The sequence below is a fragment of the Bradysia coprophila genome (assembly GCF_014529535.1).
Source record: "Bradysia coprophila strain Holo2 chromosome IV unlocalized genomic scaffold, BU_Bcop_v1 contig_144, whole genome shotgun sequence".
Classification (NCBI taxonomy): Eukaryota; Metazoa; Arthropoda; class Insecta; order Diptera; family Sciaridae; genus Bradysia; species Bradysia coprophila.
In genome coordinates this window covers 2,185,697-2,202,557 of record NW_023503373.1, presented here as the reverse complement: position 1 = coordinate 2,202,557, position 16,861 = coordinate 2,185,697, and the positions used below count along the sequence as shown (strand labels likewise).

Sequence of the window (16,861 nt, the reverse complement as noted above, 5' to 3'; positions counted from 1 at the left end):
AAAACGTTTGTGTTGTCAGTTTGTTTGGCCTAAAATTGGAGCAAAATGTCTGAACTGAGAAAATCGGATTTCTGATGCCTGAAAAACATTATTTTTGATTCATTTAATTGAATTTAATATCTGCGGTCACTTTTTGATCAAACAATTTAAAATTGAAGATTTTTTTACACTTTTTAAAAAATTCGATTTTCTCAGTTGAGGTATTTTGTCCCAATTTTAAGCCAAACAAATACTGACAATACAAACGTTTCTCAGATGATTTTCAAAAACTTTTCTGTTTTGAATAGCCATTCCCAAGAATTTAATTCCACTTGAGCAAAAATTTAATAATTTTCCAGATGAATTTACGAATTTTCGTGTTCCACTCAATTTTTCATAGCCTTGGACGACCCATGAAGAAGACTTTTTCGACAAACTTCTTCTGGATTTTATTTTTTTCTGTTGCATTGGACTCCAATTAGTAGAATAGAACTGATACAGCTAGCAAAAATTTCAAAGAAGTTTTTTGTTAGAGGTCGAAATAGGTGGGAGGCCGAAAACTTAGCTTCTATGATTTGTTGCAAGTTGTAATAGTACATTTCGTACCTAGGACTAAAAGTCTTTTTTAGCGTGTGAGAAGTTTCCAGACAGAGCCGAAGGGGAGGTCTGGAATCGAATACGCTAAAAAAGACTTTCATATGGGACTGAGAAAAAGTGCGACTCGGGTCCTAGATATTAAAATGAATTTTTCAAAATTTTTAAAATCGATTTTTGACATCTAGGGACGATAACAATTTTTCGTGGACTACGCCAATCTCGATCCTTTATCCATCGCACACCCCTAATATTCAGCGTTTAAACGTCATATCGTGGTCATATTTAACTGAAGATAAAAAAAAATATTTCGACACAGCTCTTTATTGTGGCGATGTAGATATGGATGAATTATTGCTGCATAGTTTATCTATAGAATATAGTAATCGATATAATTGCGAGAGTCGTTGTTGCCCTATATTACACCGTCATAATTCAATAAAAAATCCTGCTATCCGTTTTTACAAAAGTGTGCGAAATTATAAAGAAATTCGCAAAAGTTTCTGCGCTGCTAATTGTGTACTGGTTACAATAAACAATAGGTTCGTATTAAACGAACACAGTTTTCGCTAAATTTTATCGTACTACATTTGAGACACTTACAATGATGCTTATACTTTAAATATATCACAATGTCAACTTAGTGTCATCCTGAGGAAACATTTACACAACATGTGATCCAATTTGATATAATACTGGAGGTTTCTTTTTTCTCCTCTCCACTATAAAAATCTGAAACAAACAGCTACGAATTAATATGGAAGCAGAGTTGGAAAAATCTTTCCTTTTATTGCTTCAACATAAATAAAAATCATATTTTTTTTCGTGGCTTTTTCTGGCTGTTCGTTCCGTACGTATCTACGTGTACACACACATATCGTGTTATACTTTCATTCAGACAGTAAAGCAAGCAACCAAACATAAAATATAGGGTTAAATATATGATTTGTGTATAGAATGGTTAGAGATTGAGAGGTAGGCCCCAGCAATATGTGGGTGTAGATTTATTATTTTTACTTTTTTCGCTTCATTCGAATACATATTATGCGAATGATGAAAAGATTTAATGTTGTTCCTTTTTTTAGACTTTTGTGACGACAACCATACAACGTAGTTAATACTTTGTGAGGTTCTTGTGTTTCTTTGCTTCTAATTCCCCGAAATTCCTTTAAGCCACACTTGACACACAGCCGTAGTTAATGAATCTTATTATCTTTTACAGTATTTCCAAATGCGCCGTCACAGCCGGGGATGTCATGTGTTGGAGAGGATAGTGAGTATATTATTTTCATTTATTTATTTATACATTTTTCATATAGTCTCGTGTATGTAATGGACACATAGTATCCGTACAGAATACGGAATTTCATTCGTGTCTATAACAAGAAACTACCAAATGAGATACCCGCCCTCTCATTAGGTGATACACTTTACTTTCTTCAGATTTGTTTTTTTATTGAAGTCTGAATAAACAACATCACAGAAAATATGTTTTCTATTTAATATAGAAGTACGTGAAAACTAGGAAAAAGATGAGCTACACTCAATGTTTTTTATAACAAAGAAAAATGAACTAAAAAGAATATGAGAAAAATTCAATCATCCGTACCGTAGCCGTTTCTGAAAGGGGATCATTCCACACATTTTTATTTGTTTGTAGCATATAACCAATATTTTTCATCAATCATAATTTTTAAAGACAATCCGAACCTTTGATATCAAGCATTATTATTGTTGTTGACATATCAAACAGCTTAATTATGATATTTGCGAATATATTGTGTTTGCTTCGAAAGCGAGCAAGTTTTTATATTTTATGAAATCAGAAAATACGAAGAACATTCCTAAATGCCGCTTGATTGAAGATAGCTAGCCTTGTGGTGGACGAAAACATTTTTTTTACGGTGACTTTAATCGAAGCTTAACACATTTTTTGATAAATGTTTCTCGAAAAGTGTGTATTTAGAAAAAAAAAAAATGCCGAGTTAGTGAATACCTTGAGAGTTTCGTGTTGATTTTAAGAGCAAAAATATCGAAATTGAAGTCAAGGTGGAGCGCGTTACATACCGTCATTACTCGATCCACTGGGATCCTCGTTCCGTCACGTGATAGTGTTTATTTTAACTGATAAATATTGTACAGCCTGAGTGGACTACAATGTGAATTACAAAAACACTTTAGTTATCTATTCCATATTTAAATGTTCAGCTAACGCCAAATCTAGTACTTCTAAACAATGCACATAGATAGAAAAAACAAAAGATTGTCGTTTTCGAATTATGTAGAATGAGTGTAACGTAACGGTTAAATTGTGAACAATGAGTTGACGGGTTCATTAGATTCTTAATTTTTCGGTTAATAAGATAGGCAAGAACTACCGACTCAACAAAATGTCTGAAGCAAAATGTTGCATACACTTAGACAAAGTTCCGCAATCATTACCGGTTCGAATATTTACCGAAACAACGCTAGCTGAATGTCATTTAGTACGAGACCATGGGCGTTGTCAAAGTTATAAGCATAAAAACGTAATTTTACCAGATAGAGTGAGCGCTGTGGATGGATATCATGTGTCATGCTACAGGAGTTTCACTTGCATCTTAGCGGAACGACCAGATAAGGGGACGAGTGATACTGAGGGTAACAGATTGCAATCTGTGTTTCGTGTATAACCAAATTTGAAATTGTTTTCTATCTTGTTGAAACCTAATGAATCAGTGGTTGATTCTGAGTGAATTCGGCGCGAATTCAATTGTTTACTGGATTTCATTACTCGAAGCAGTTACCATAAACAATATTTCCATAAAACGTCTGCAAATTTACGAAACTTACGTAAAGCGTCTTACTTGTTGCACGACCATTAACCGTATATTTAAATACCACCGGGTCATTTGCTTTCGGATCGATTAATAATAGGTTGTGATGAATGGGCGGCTAACATGAAATGCAAAAAAGAACGAGAAAAAAATGTTATTTAAGAAATGTGTACATTTGCGATAAGAATGTCCTTGCAATCAATAACCTAATCTTTTTCTTTGCAGGGAGCATCTATCGAAGGGGAGCGAGAAGGTGGAGAAAATTATACAGAATTAACGGCCATATCTTCCAGGCGAAACGTTTTAATAGGGTGCGTGTGTCATTGTAATCGTTGTGTGTAGCTGGGAAGTAATATATTTCTTCAATTCCAGAAAGCATTCTGTGCATACTGCCATGACCGAATCTGGGGTCTTGGACGTCAGGGTTTCAAATGCATTCAATGCAAATTACTTGTCCATAAGAAGTGCCACAAATTAGTGCAAAAGTCTTGTACGAATGAGCACGTCGAGCCTGTCCTAATCAAAGAACGTGAAGATGTAAACGGTGAATCGCATCACGAACCGAGACCAGTGCAACCGGACTATCCACCTGTACTCGATAATCGCGGTGATGCGGCGGCTATTGATGCGGCTCAGACTGCTGAAGAACAATTAGAAGTCGGAACACAGCGTCAATATTCTTTGGATGACTTCGACCTCATTCGTGTCATCGGTCGTGGAAGTTACGCCAAAGTATTAATGGTTGAATTGCGCCGCAATGGTCGTATTTATGCGATGAAAGTTATTAAGAAAGCATTGGTCACGGACGATGAAGATATTGATTGGGTGCAAACGGAAAAACATGTCTTTGAGACGGCATCAAATCATCCATTTTTAGTTGGATTGCATTCATGCTTCCAAACCCCATCGAGACTGTTCTTTGTTATCGAATTCGTTCGCGGCGGTGATTTAATGTTTCATATGCAGAGGCAAAGACGGTTGCCGGAAGAGCATGCACGATTTTATGCAGCTGAAATTAGTTTAGCTCTAAACTTTTTGCACGAGAAGGTATACAAACGCTTGCATCTTAATTGTCGGACGTGAACGTTAAACTATCAAAATCCTTTCTGTCACTTTTCAGGGTATAATTTACAGAGATTTAAAGTTGGACAACGTTTTACTGGATCATGAAGGTCATATTAAACTTACTGATTATGGAATGTGCAAGGAAGGTATTCGACCTGGTGATACAACAGCGACTTTCTGCGGTACACCAAATTACATAGCACCGGAAATATTGCGCGGCGAAGATTATGGTCTGCAGCCGATGGAATTAAACGGTCAATCAAATGTTAACTCTTCATTTTGTTTACAGGTTTCTCAGTAGATTGGTGGGCTTTAGGCGTTTTGCTATACGAAATGCTTGCCGGACGAAGTCCGTTCGACGTTGAACGAGCTTCCGAAAATCCCGATCAAGTAAACGAATCGAATTTGCCGCATGTGTTGTCACGTACGTTACAATTTTTCCAAATTTTAGAACACCGAAGACTTTTTGTTCCAAATTATTCTGGAGAAAACTATTCGTATACCGCGATCGCTTAGTGTTAAGGCTGGCCAAGTACTTCGAGGTTTTCTCAACAAGAATCCGGCTGATCGTTTGGGATGCCATCGTGAATCGTCATTTAGCGAGATAACCAGTCATACATTCTTCAAATCGATTGATTGGGAACTGGTAAGTTTAGTTTTTTTTCCCTACTTCTATCCATTGCAATGCCAACCTTATACAAGTTCTCCCTTATCTAATGGCGGAATCGTCTCACATTCTGATACAATTTTTTTTCTTCTAATCTTTTTATTTGCCGATTATTTCTTCCATCCGAAATTTCGTATTGAAATCATTTCTGAATATTGTGTCGCAAAGTTGGCGCAAAAAGAAATTACGCCACCATTTATACCGATATTCGATCCCGGAGATAATGAGTTCACTTCGAATTTTGACACTCAATTTACAAGAGAACCGGCTGATCTAACGCCCGACGATTCGTAAGTGAATTCGGTTTTAATGGATGATTTAAAAACGTTTGTTACCACAACTTTTGTGTTCAATGGGTTCATTAATTTCGAATTTTCCATTTTTTTTTCTATTTTTTTTCCTCTTTTTTCGATACAATATTTTTATGAGGCACAAAGTCTCGCTACAGTTGGATGAACAATTTCAATGAATCAACCGATTATTGAGATTGGAATGACAAAGGTATTGTTCCCTTGACTGAAAGTCAGGGTCTTATGAAAGAAAATACCCTTAAATGTCCGTAACGCTAAGTTCACTTTGATATTTTGAAAATGTTCTACATTGGCAAAAAACGTTAAATACAGAAAACGTCCGTACACTTGTGGACTCGATAACTCGAGTAATTCTTTACCGATTTGCAAAATTTTGGTTTTAATCGACGGAGAATGAAAATCATGAGGCTAAGTTCGTAGATGGGCAATATTGGGGTAATGAGATGGGAGTAATTCTCAAGAGAATTTTATTCCTTGTTACCGCGATAACTTCCGTAATTCTTATCAGATTTTCAAATTTTTTGTGTAATTCGACGAAGATTGAAATTCTTGAGGTTGAGTTTGCAGATGGATAATGTTAGAACAACGAGATGGGAGAAATTCTTCACAGACGCTTTTCTTTGTGGACTCGATAACTCGAGTAATTCTTTACCGATTTTCAAAATTTTGGTTTTAATCGACGGAGAATAAAAATCATGAGGTTAAGTTCGTGGATGGGCAATATTGGAGTAATGAGTTGGGAGTAATTCTCAAGAGAGTTTTTTACTTGTTACCGCGATAACTTCCATAATTCTTATCCGATTTTCAAAGATTTTGTCTTAATCGACGAAGATTGAAACTCTTGAGGCTGAGTTTGCTGATGGATAATATTCGAACAACGAGATGGGAGATATTCTACACAGACGCTTTTTCTTGTTACCGCGCGATAACTTGAGTAATTTTTACCCGATTTTCAAATTTTTTGTTTTAATTGACAGAGACATATTGGAGTAGTGAGTTTGGAGTAATTGTAAAGATAACTTGTTATACCACGACATTTTTGCAACGGATTTCCAGAAAAATTTCTTATTTGACGAGTAGTGAAATTCTGGTTTTCTGGTCTAACAGTTTAGAAGTACTTCCCAAAAGAGTTTTTGCTTGCTTGCTTGAGAAACCGATAGCTCGTGTAATTCTCAGAGGCTTCAAAAATCAATTTCGACCAGTAGCGAAATTCATGTGGTTAAACTCGAACATTGCAATTTAATTGGACTAGTAATCTGGGATATACGACAATTTTTGGGTGAAATCGTATTCTAAAAGAATTTTTTTCGTTCCTAAAATGTTTGAACGAGTGTGAACTTTGCGGCCAGAGCGAAGCGAGGGCCGTAATTCACACGAGTTTTATTTTTTCAAGAGGTGGGCAAGAAATACGCCGCCTTTTCAGCGCTTTTAGTAGACTCATATTAGGAGTTAAACGTACCTCGCTGGACCTTCCATTCATAGTGCTTTTTAGAAGACAATATAAACGACTCGTAATGGAGTAAAAGAGTAAAGAGTAAAACTATAATTTTGTGATCTTTTTTACAAGATATGGGAGAAATTATACTCAGACGCTTTTCCTTGTTATCGTGATAACTTAAGTAATTTTTGTAGATGGTTAATATTGTAGTAGTGAGGTTGGAGTAATTGCAATTGTAAACACAACTTGTTACGACATTTTTGCAACGGATTTCCAGAAAAATTTCTTATTCGACGAGTAAGTGAATCTGGATTCTGGTCGAACAATCTAGAAGTCTAAAACACAATCTTGCTTGCTTGATAACACGATAACTCGAGTAATTCTCAGAGGCTTTAAAAATTGCAGATTTGAAAATATGAAGTGTTTTCGACCAGTATCGTAATTCCTGAGGTTAAATTCGAACATTGGACTTTATTGGACTGGTAATCTGCGATATACGACAATTTTTTTTCGTTCCTAAAGTGTTTGCACGAGTGTGAACTTTGCCAGAGCGAAGCGAGGGCCGTAATCCACATGAGTTTTTTTTCACAGGCAAGAAATGCGCCACCTGTTCAGCGCTTTTAGTAGACTATATAGGCGACTCATATTAGGAGTAAGACATCGCTCGCTGGACCTACAACTCATAGCTCTTTTTGTTTCTTCAGGAAATTAAATAAATATGAGTAAAATGAATCATGTGAATCTGCTGTTTTCTAAATAAAAGAGACATCACCTTTTCATGTGACTTTAGTTTTGTAATCTCAAAAACACCACCTTATTTAAAAATGGCTGGAAAACTAAGACTGGAATTATAGAAAGAAAAAAAAACAGTCAAGGGACCTGACCCACCCAAGAGGTGGGGCCTAGTTTTTCCATATTTGTTTTTACAAAACGTTCTTGCAAAGTTTTTATTTTTGTTTGACTGCGTTTCTCGGAAATTCCGCTTTGTTTCCCTTTAACAAACATTTAACTCATTTAATAGCATTATCTGGCAGATGTTAACAGCTTTTAGTTTTTCTTTTGTTTTTGTCACACTCAATTGAACTGACTAATTTAACTTGATGCTCTTTGCTGCAGTGTTGATTGAACTAAGACCAAAAGGATGTAGATGAATATAGTGACTCGTCCCAATGGAATTACGAATCGAATTAGTAATATTTAGACTCTAAGATAACTAGAAATATTTAGAAATTCTTTACCCAGTCATAGTGATTCAGTCATAACTTATCTTAGACAATTTTAGTCGAATAGTCAGAAACTTTATTATTCTTTGTTTCATTCCTTTGCTTTGGGTTTTATAGCAATTTCTACGACTTTGAACGTATCTGCAAGGAAAAAATCGGAAATGGTTCTCTGTTGTTTCTCTACTCTGAACAAGAATTTTCAGACCAAATGCCAATTCTTTCTCAGAAAATTTTTCTTTAAACAGCAATCGTATCATCATCAAATCTGGTACTTCTGTTGTTCAGATTAATTTTCAGTGTTTGATAAGAAAATCTGTTTCTTCGTTAGTTTTAATTTACATTTTCCTATATTAAAAGAACTTAAACGAAAGTTTTTTGCTTACTTCGATCATTGATGTCGGTAACAGATGTCGTCAAGTTTAGTAATTTCTTCAGTAATTTCTTGATCTGTAATTTTCTTGCCATCATTCGTTTAATCCATCGTTCATGGGGTCTACCCGCCGTTCCTGCACTTGTGTGATCCACTAAATATTTGCTGTTGTACAGAGATATAAGTTGCTTTGCATCCTCGACTCTTGTCATAATGATGTGGCGCACGTGGCTCATTGTAATTTTCTAGTAAAATTGATTTTCGTCGCGAACGTCTCGGTTTATTTTCGGTATATCTACTGTAAAGTGCACTTTACAGTAAGGCAATGGAACTTTAAGTCGCTCGATAAATAAAGCTATTTATGCTACACGAACTGCAAAACGATATCTTGGATCGAGATGGAGTAGACGGTACGAGACGAAGTCTCACTATTTTACAGTTCTAGTAGCCTGAATATCTATTATTCATATGAAGGGCATTATATAAACTTTGGTGCACACATTGGCAATAACTATCCCTTTGTCACTGTGATAATTTTCTGATAATCATCTGAAGGCACACAATACTGTAATTGAAAGGCGATAAACAACAATAAATGAATTTCAGATTCTATATCACATCTATAACGTTTATTCTTGCCATTGTTCTCTCAGAAAGATTTACCATTAAATACAATTCATTCAGCTCATTTTTCATTCGAAAGTAACAACAGCAACACACAGTAAAAAAAAAAAAATAGAAATTGATCGTGTCCTTTGTTGCAAAATACTTTCATTTTAATTATTCATACATGAAGGCACATCGGCAAGTCATTGTTAGGTCAGCCAGAAATTCGTTTGGTGGCAAATAATTCTTTTCAGTTCAAGGTTCCACATGAAAATTGTCAATGCAATAAAAATGTTTTTCTCCTCCGGGATAGAATGTACACAACACATTTCTTTCATGACTTGAAAGAAAGTTGCTGAATGAACATGAAAGACCATCTGTACCGTTTGTTTTAAGTTTTTATTGTGAAATCGAGCGGATATTTTTTGTTGCTGTTGATGTTGTTGAACAGACAAAATACGTTGACTCATTACGTCAACATTTTATGGAGAATGTAGACGTTTGGTAAAAAAAACGAAATTTTACAATTTCCTGCAGAAGATTGTGTTCGATGTAAGATTGTGGTACTGGTACATACATCGTTGTAGCTTTTCTGTCTTGGCACCAAATATTTTCCGTTTCTAAAACCGAGTGAAATAATTTCCTGTCTCCGAAAACAGAATTGTGCATCCACCTTCATCGTCCCCCCGATAAAACTTAGACATTAAGCATGACTATTTTAACATTTTGTAAATTTATTTATTTTGCATTCGTTGTGTTTGTTTTTTCCTTTGCCTGATTTAGCTATTGCAAAAGCAAATACAACCTCCGTTCCGACCTCGATTAGAATCAGACCGAGATTTGGCTAATTTCCCACCAGAATTTACAGATGAAGAAGTTGTACTGACACCGGATGATGAGTGAGTATACGATAGTGCATTTTGATTTCATTTTTCAAATTTATGAATTTTCTGTTGATTTCCGTTTTTTTTTTTTCATTTCATTGACTTGTTTTTTAACCGAACTAACAAACATTTTTCATTGAAGAGATGAAACAGAGAATTGTGTGATTCTATTAATCGAACATTTATCTTTTAGACGTGTCATAAACAATATCGATCAATCGGAATTCGAAGGATTTGAATATGTGAATCCATTGTTGATGTCGCTAGAGGATTGCGTCTGACATCACGCATCATGCGAGCTGCATCCGTACAATATGCAGGTAATGAATGAAAATATTTATGTGAAGGGGTGGGTGGGGATGAAGGTCTATTTTTAGGAATTTATTTCTTAAAAATTCTTAAGAAAAATTGCCTTAATTTCTGAATTCAAAAAGAATATTAAGGAATTATTTAAGAATTTTATGGAATTTTCAAAAAAAAAAAATCAGTCAAACTGCAAGGTTTGTTATTGGAAATTTAAATTATAAAAATTCTAAAAAAATTCGAAAAAAATTCTGACTTTTTCGGAGCTTTTTCAGAATATTCGGACTTTTTCCGAATTGAAATTCACAATAAGCCTTTCCCCACTGAGGATATATCAGAAAATATTTACTTTAAATCAGAACAAACAAGAAAAACCCGCTAAAGCGACTGAAATATAAAATGTCTAATTTTGTGATCTTTTTCACTTCCCTTTTTCCGGTTTGATATCAATTTTGCCGAATAAACAGAGATACAGAAATGCGAAATACTTTCAGCAGCAAGCCGGACTAAATAATTAAGTGAGTTTTGATCGCCATCATACTTTGTATACGCACCAATCATTTTATCCGAAACGTCTCATTATCATTAGCACTTAATTCAGCGGAAAACACATGTACCGCTCAAAAAACGTTATTGATTGGAAATATGTCAGTCAAAAAGTGAATAGTTTTTCATATTCAAAGCTGTCGCTTTTTTTTTGTTTGTGTCACGCAGACCCTCATTTTGCGAAACACTCCATCCTTTTGTTTCAACCTATCAAATCATGAATTTCTAATCAAATTTACTAAGAATTTTTGCATTTACTTTTACACAGTCGATTCACATTACATGCAACGTGTCTGCAATATGGCACAGGTAACGAACGAAAAAAACTCCCATTATTTTCACATTCAGAAAAGAAAATGAGAAATTTTCGACTTAGAATAATGTTTTCGGATTTACCACACAGAACACGTCGTTGCTTTGAAATTAATGTCGGGTCCTATAAATTTTTCGTTATCGAACAATAGTTATATGGTAATTTATTCCAATTTAGTCCATACATCAAAAAGTATTTATATATTTATAAACGTATGCAACGAACCATTATTACCGACTACGACTAAAGTATTCAAATTTATGTCGAGTAATAAATGTGTTCGACTAAGTGTAACATTTATCTCGCTTATAAAACGCTCTAAACAGAACATAATGACAATATGGAGCGCAATTTGTCGTTTCGAACGATTTGCGTCGCTATTCGCCTTGACATAGAAAGCACAAAAATATCTGTGGTTGTCGCTGATTAGATATAGACAAACCCTATACCATAACATTGATTAGTGAGTCGATGATAACGATCAAGCCATTGTCTTCACCATATGGTGACAAATTTATTCAACGTAAATGTTATATCAGTTAACTGGTAAATAAATAATTTGATTGTTAATCCACAGACTCAAGTTAGGTGCGACAATTTAATGAGACAGTGTTCGTTTATCGGCATTTTGTGCCAATGACATTCTAATTTTTGCTGATTATGTAATGGCATTTTTAAGAGCAGTGATTAATCCAGTTAGGCTGGAATCGCACTTGCGTAATATACGATTCAATTTAGCCGTAGATTAGTTGACAGTTCTCTTGATTCATCGGTTTTTGTCGAGCTGTCGTGTAAACGGGTTCGGGTTCGGTGATGCAACAAGCTGACGATCGTACTTAAAACCATGATAGACGGAGAGCCCAAAAACAAAGGCCCAACAGCTTTTAATAAACTCACCGTCCCAAAAGTCCATTCATTACGGTCAGACTGGCTACCTGAGGGCCGGATCGATAGTCAAAATATTTTTGCTGGCTCAAGCTGGATGTAAAATCAAGCAGCCCACTATGAACAGTCCAGGACGGCATTTGATGTCACTTTAATTTTTGACTGTCAGAAGACGTTTCAGACTCTTACAGGAGTCAAGAGCAGTAGTTACAATGTAAGAACGATGGTTTGGATCTTCTGCTTGGGTCATCCAAAGTAAACATTTTTTTTGAAGATTAAGATCATTAAGATGCACGCAGAAGTATAAAGTGTTTGTCTTTGTACTGTCACCATTCTCGTGTAAGATAACTGACCATGTGTAATGCAGAACGATACGAAAAGACCAAACGTTGTCATTCAATGAGTACATTATGCATACTGAACTTAGTCTATGATTACAATTCGATACATCAACACGTTGAAACGTTAGAGTGACCATGACCACCAGGGCCTAATTCAAAGGAAATAAATTCTCTAAAATTCCTTAATTTTTAGGCGTTTTTCTGACTTTTTCTGACTAGGGCTTAAAAACCTGTTTCTGATCGTTGGAAATTTTAAGGAATTTTCGAGAATTTAATTCGCCAAAAAGTAGGCCTTGTGGACCACATATACTAGACCAATACTAGAGCATGGCAAAACAAAACTGTTAGAACGAATGTTGTTCATCATCGACGGTATGGTACCATTAAATCAATCCGTGTGCCGATGATGTACTAATAGTTTTGCATGTTGTTAGTATTTGGACCTTCGTGAACTTTTTTTCAGTCTATAAAGCCTCGTGAGCTTTCAGTCTAAAACGCCTTATTCAATCAAAATGATTCTAACTAATACAAAAAATGTTTTCTGATTTTCTTTTCAGCTATACGGAGATGATTCAAGCGACTATGATTCTGTTGCTGAAGAACTCAGCATTCTCCATTTACCTCCTCCATCATCCAAAAGTCTACTTCAGCACATGTTTTGCCTTCCATTGAATTAAGCGATTTTTATGAATTTTAACACTGAAATCTAAAACTAACAAAAGAAATAAAAGTTAAAAAGAAAATGATTGGATAATTTAACCCTCCCCTCTAACTTATTTGCACGTACTATTTCTGGGCGAGGATTTTGCAGTATTACAAGGGCGATAGGATATTCTTTCTATTAAGTTTAAAGTTGTAAAGACATCAAAAACTTGACTGTTACATAAACGTACTCAACCATGCGAACATAGTCTCTAAGTGTATATCTTCAATCGGTAAATCAATTAAATTATATCGTTCGTGATCAATAACATTCCGTTCAATACCATACGTGTGTAATGCTACTCAAGCTATAACAAAGCACCGACCTGTACTTCTAACCAAATCAAATATACCTATCGTCCGAATAAAATTTCATTTCGTGTCTACTTGAAAAGACCTGACAGCTTGAAGTATCTTCAACAAATTTCGCCTCGAATCAATAACATTTCAGCCATTTCAAACTATGAACATGTCAGTGTTTTTTTCGTTCATCATCGGGAAAGTTTTTTTTATTATTCTTTACATCAATTCGAATTTATACGTTGGTGTCGTGCGGTTAATATCATGTTTTAAGCACTCGAGCTCACATTCCACTGACAAAATTATGTTTTTAAAACAAGGAGCTAAAGACCACACATACACACGTCCTTGTCAAGATTACCATTCACAGCCTTTTTCTTAGCTTGAAATGGAATGTGTTCGTGAAATGAACACATTCCATTTAAAAAAGAAAATTGTAAATCAATTGAAATTATTCGAATTTAAAAGTCATTTGTAAACATAAAAAAATTTGAAAATTTAATTAATTTAAATGACACGAACAACCAGATGAAATTTTACGAAGCAATGTATAGTATTACAATTGTAGAATGATTTTGAATTGTGTTTAAATATCATTTTATCGAAATGACTAAACTAAATTAATCATTAAAAAGGAAAGGAAAGAAAACAAAAATGAAGAAACTAAAACGCTTTGACCTTTCATGCCATGGAAGAATTATTAAATAAAATTAAAAACAAACAAATTATTCAGCGAGAAAAAAATCAACCGATAAAAATATAAATCGTTTCCCCATTACCCCGTTTTAATTGTTAACGTTGAGCTAATCTAATCAAATTACCTATCCGCTTTATAATTACTGTAAGGTTATCGAACTTAATTGCAGGTTTCTTTGTGTATTCAGAATCATTATTAGAAGTGCGGCTAGTTTTTTTTTGTTATCGACAGCACTGACCCTCTAAATGTTTATGGCCAAAAGAAAATATATTCCTAGACCATAACACGGGCAGCAAGTAAGAGACGAAATGTTCGAGTCGACTGGGATTTGGAATCTATTGTTGTATACGTATGAACAGTGTGACGATGTTTGATTTGATTCGTCTTTCTACAAGTATCTTCTGTTTCGGTGATACTTTAAAGAAAACTTTCATTCTCACAAAAATGCTGTGAACATACGATGGTTAACATAAGCTGCAATGCTAACTACCACATACGGACTATAGTGTCCGAGTCGTATCTTGTTAGAAAATATCATTAAGATCTGACCATAAATGAAAGAAGTGTTCGTTATTATAAAGGACCGTCACTTCGTTAGTATTGAGATTATTCAGTCAAACACTTTCTCTGGTATCACCGTAAGATTCTATAAGAACAGTTGCCGAAGCAAGTTTGCTCAAACACTAGTGAATTCGCGAGTATCACAAAGTTGCTTTCGAAGTAATGAAGTACGTAGCATCATCAAATGCATTCTCGGCTACTACTGTCCCATGCGGAAGTTGATTCTTACTAAGAAAATGAAAAAAAAAATTAACCGAAAATAGTCCAATGTAATGGATCATTTTTGCAGGTGGAAAATTGCTATGTAATGGTCAACTTTCGCATGGGGCAGGTATAAAATGAAAGAACAGTGATGCAATAGTGGGAGACGAATGTAGATTATTTTACAGTAAAAAAGGACTACGGAAAGATAGGATAAAATGTGGATAAAAGCAAACACATCTAAGAGACGCAACGTTACAGTTAAACAATTATGTTAATTGAAAAGCTCAAATTGTATAAATTTAGAAAAGAAAAATGAGAATGGGGATGGATGTGACTCAATTAGAAAAAGAAAAAGAAAAACAAACAAAATGTTTCGATGAATGAACTTGTACACAGTGTATTTTAGGTAAATAAAAATTATGAATATTTTGTAAAGTTTTAGATATTAGGAGTGGGTGGAACCACGCCCAGCACCTAAGCCTCCGTGAAGTTTAGTAAATGAAACAAGAGAAGAAAAATTAAAAAATTAAATTTAAATTTAAACAAATTCACTGTAGTTAAATGTTAAATGGTTTTTTTGGGGGTGAGATATTAAAAATTTGATTTTATATTTGTTCTTCTATGGCAACTATAACCTTCACGAATTTATTTGTTAGAAGATGAAGATGAAATAATCTAATTTTTCACCTGTTAAAGTTTCTTTTTTTTATGTCAATATGGCAATACTAATGCTGAAGTTTTCATTTTTAAATATTTAGTAGATTTATATTATAATTGAGAAAATCAAAGTATTTCTTCGTATTCTATTTTGTTTAAATTATTTTATCAATATACCTAACAAGTAAAGTAAAAAAAAAAACTTTTAGATTAAAACGATTGTTTTGTTTTTACATTTTTAACATTATTAATGATGTAAAGACACAAAACATACACAGACACGAACACAGAACCATAAGTATATTTTACTAAAATTATTTTAAAAATTTATCCGCATTTAGTTCACAGATTTTAGTATTTATATTTTATGTTAAAAAGTATTCCGTCGTATCGTTGTTAACGCAACATTAATTTTTTATTATTAATTTTAGTGACAAGAAAAATAATCTTTTAAAGATTCTATATCTCGTTTCTGCAGCACATTTTTTTTTTAAATTGATTCTTTCCTTTTACAATTAAAATTCTCCGTAAAAAATGTTTTAAAACAAAAAAAGATGAATAAACTTGAATTCAAAGAAACATTTCCATTATAAATTGTTATTTAATAATCACTGTTCTAAAAATAAAACAAAAAAGAAAAATGAAAAAAGCGTTTATCTATTAAAATATATTAGTTTTAGCAATATTATAATTAAATAAAAAACAAAAAAAAACAAAATATTCCCCCAAGAGAAAGCCACAAACACACAACACACAATTTAACAACTTTTTTTGTTCTAAAACGAGTATTAAAAATTATAAAAAGAAATGCAAAAAAAACATTAAATAAAAATTATAACAAAAAAAAAACATTTAAAACAAAAGAAAAAAAATGTTATTCACACTTGCACATTCCGGAAAAGATTATATGAACTAAAACATAAGGTGGTTTATTGAAACAAGGAAAAAAATCAGTAATGTTCACGTTGATATATGAATTCTATGAAATTAATTTTATATAAATTGCTGAAAAATAAATACAAAAAAAAAACAATTAACTGGTCTTGTTTTATTAAGCACAACTTAATTTAAAATCAACGAATAAAAATTCAACAATTCACTCGCTGCTGAGTCTTGCTAACGTTCTAATATTTCATCCACTACATCATGACTACCAGTGAACATATATTAGAAAATTATTGAAAAATTTTTCAATATAACAGTTTTAAGAAAAAAAAAAATTTTAGCTAGCCTTGTAGGCCTTGAAGAGACGCACATTTTGAGCATACACACCACCAGGTCCATGTTGACCTGTTGGTGCCTTGGCACAAGTCCATGACATGGTATGTATGACAAGATAGCCTAGCCTCAGTAGTACCATGCTATGGAAACACATCCTTGGATAATGTTTACTGCAGAG

General features: G+C 33.8%; 1 protein-coding gene across 8 annotated transcripts in view; it reads left to right on the top strand.

Moving 5' to 3' along the window:
* LOC119071158 (atypical protein kinase C) overlaps positions 1-16,492 on the top strand; it is a 45,345-nt gene extending 28,853 nt beyond the window's left edge. For 3 of the 8 annotated variants that reach the window (XM_037175910.1, XM_037175909.1, XM_037175911.1), the window contains 9 exons: positions 1,796-1,846; positions 3,615-3,700; positions 3,762-4,436; positions 4,510-4,684; positions 4,744-4,844; positions 4,906-5,100; positions 9,853-9,968; positions 10,147-10,273; positions 12,899-16,492. In XM_037175910.1, coding sequence (XP_037031805.1) covers positions 1,796-1,846; positions 3,615-3,700; positions 3,762-4,436; positions 4,510-4,684; positions 4,744-4,844; positions 4,906-5,100; positions 9,853-9,968; positions 10,147-10,234 — 1,487 coding nt within the window. In that variant the 3' untranslated portion in view covers positions 10,235-10,273; positions 12,899-16,492. Of the gene's footprint in view, positions 1-1,795; positions 1,847-3,614; positions 3,701-3,761; positions 4,437-4,509; positions 4,685-4,743; positions 4,845-4,905; positions 5,101-5,289; positions 5,412-9,852; positions 9,969-10,146; positions 10,274-10,723; positions 10,775-11,070; positions 11,112-12,898 lie in introns of all 8 variants that reach the window. The other 5 variants (XR_005086605.1, XR_005086603.1, XR_005086604.1 and 2 more) reach the window with 3 other exon arrangements.
* The last annotated feature ends 369 nt before the right edge of the window (positions 16,493-16,861 follow it).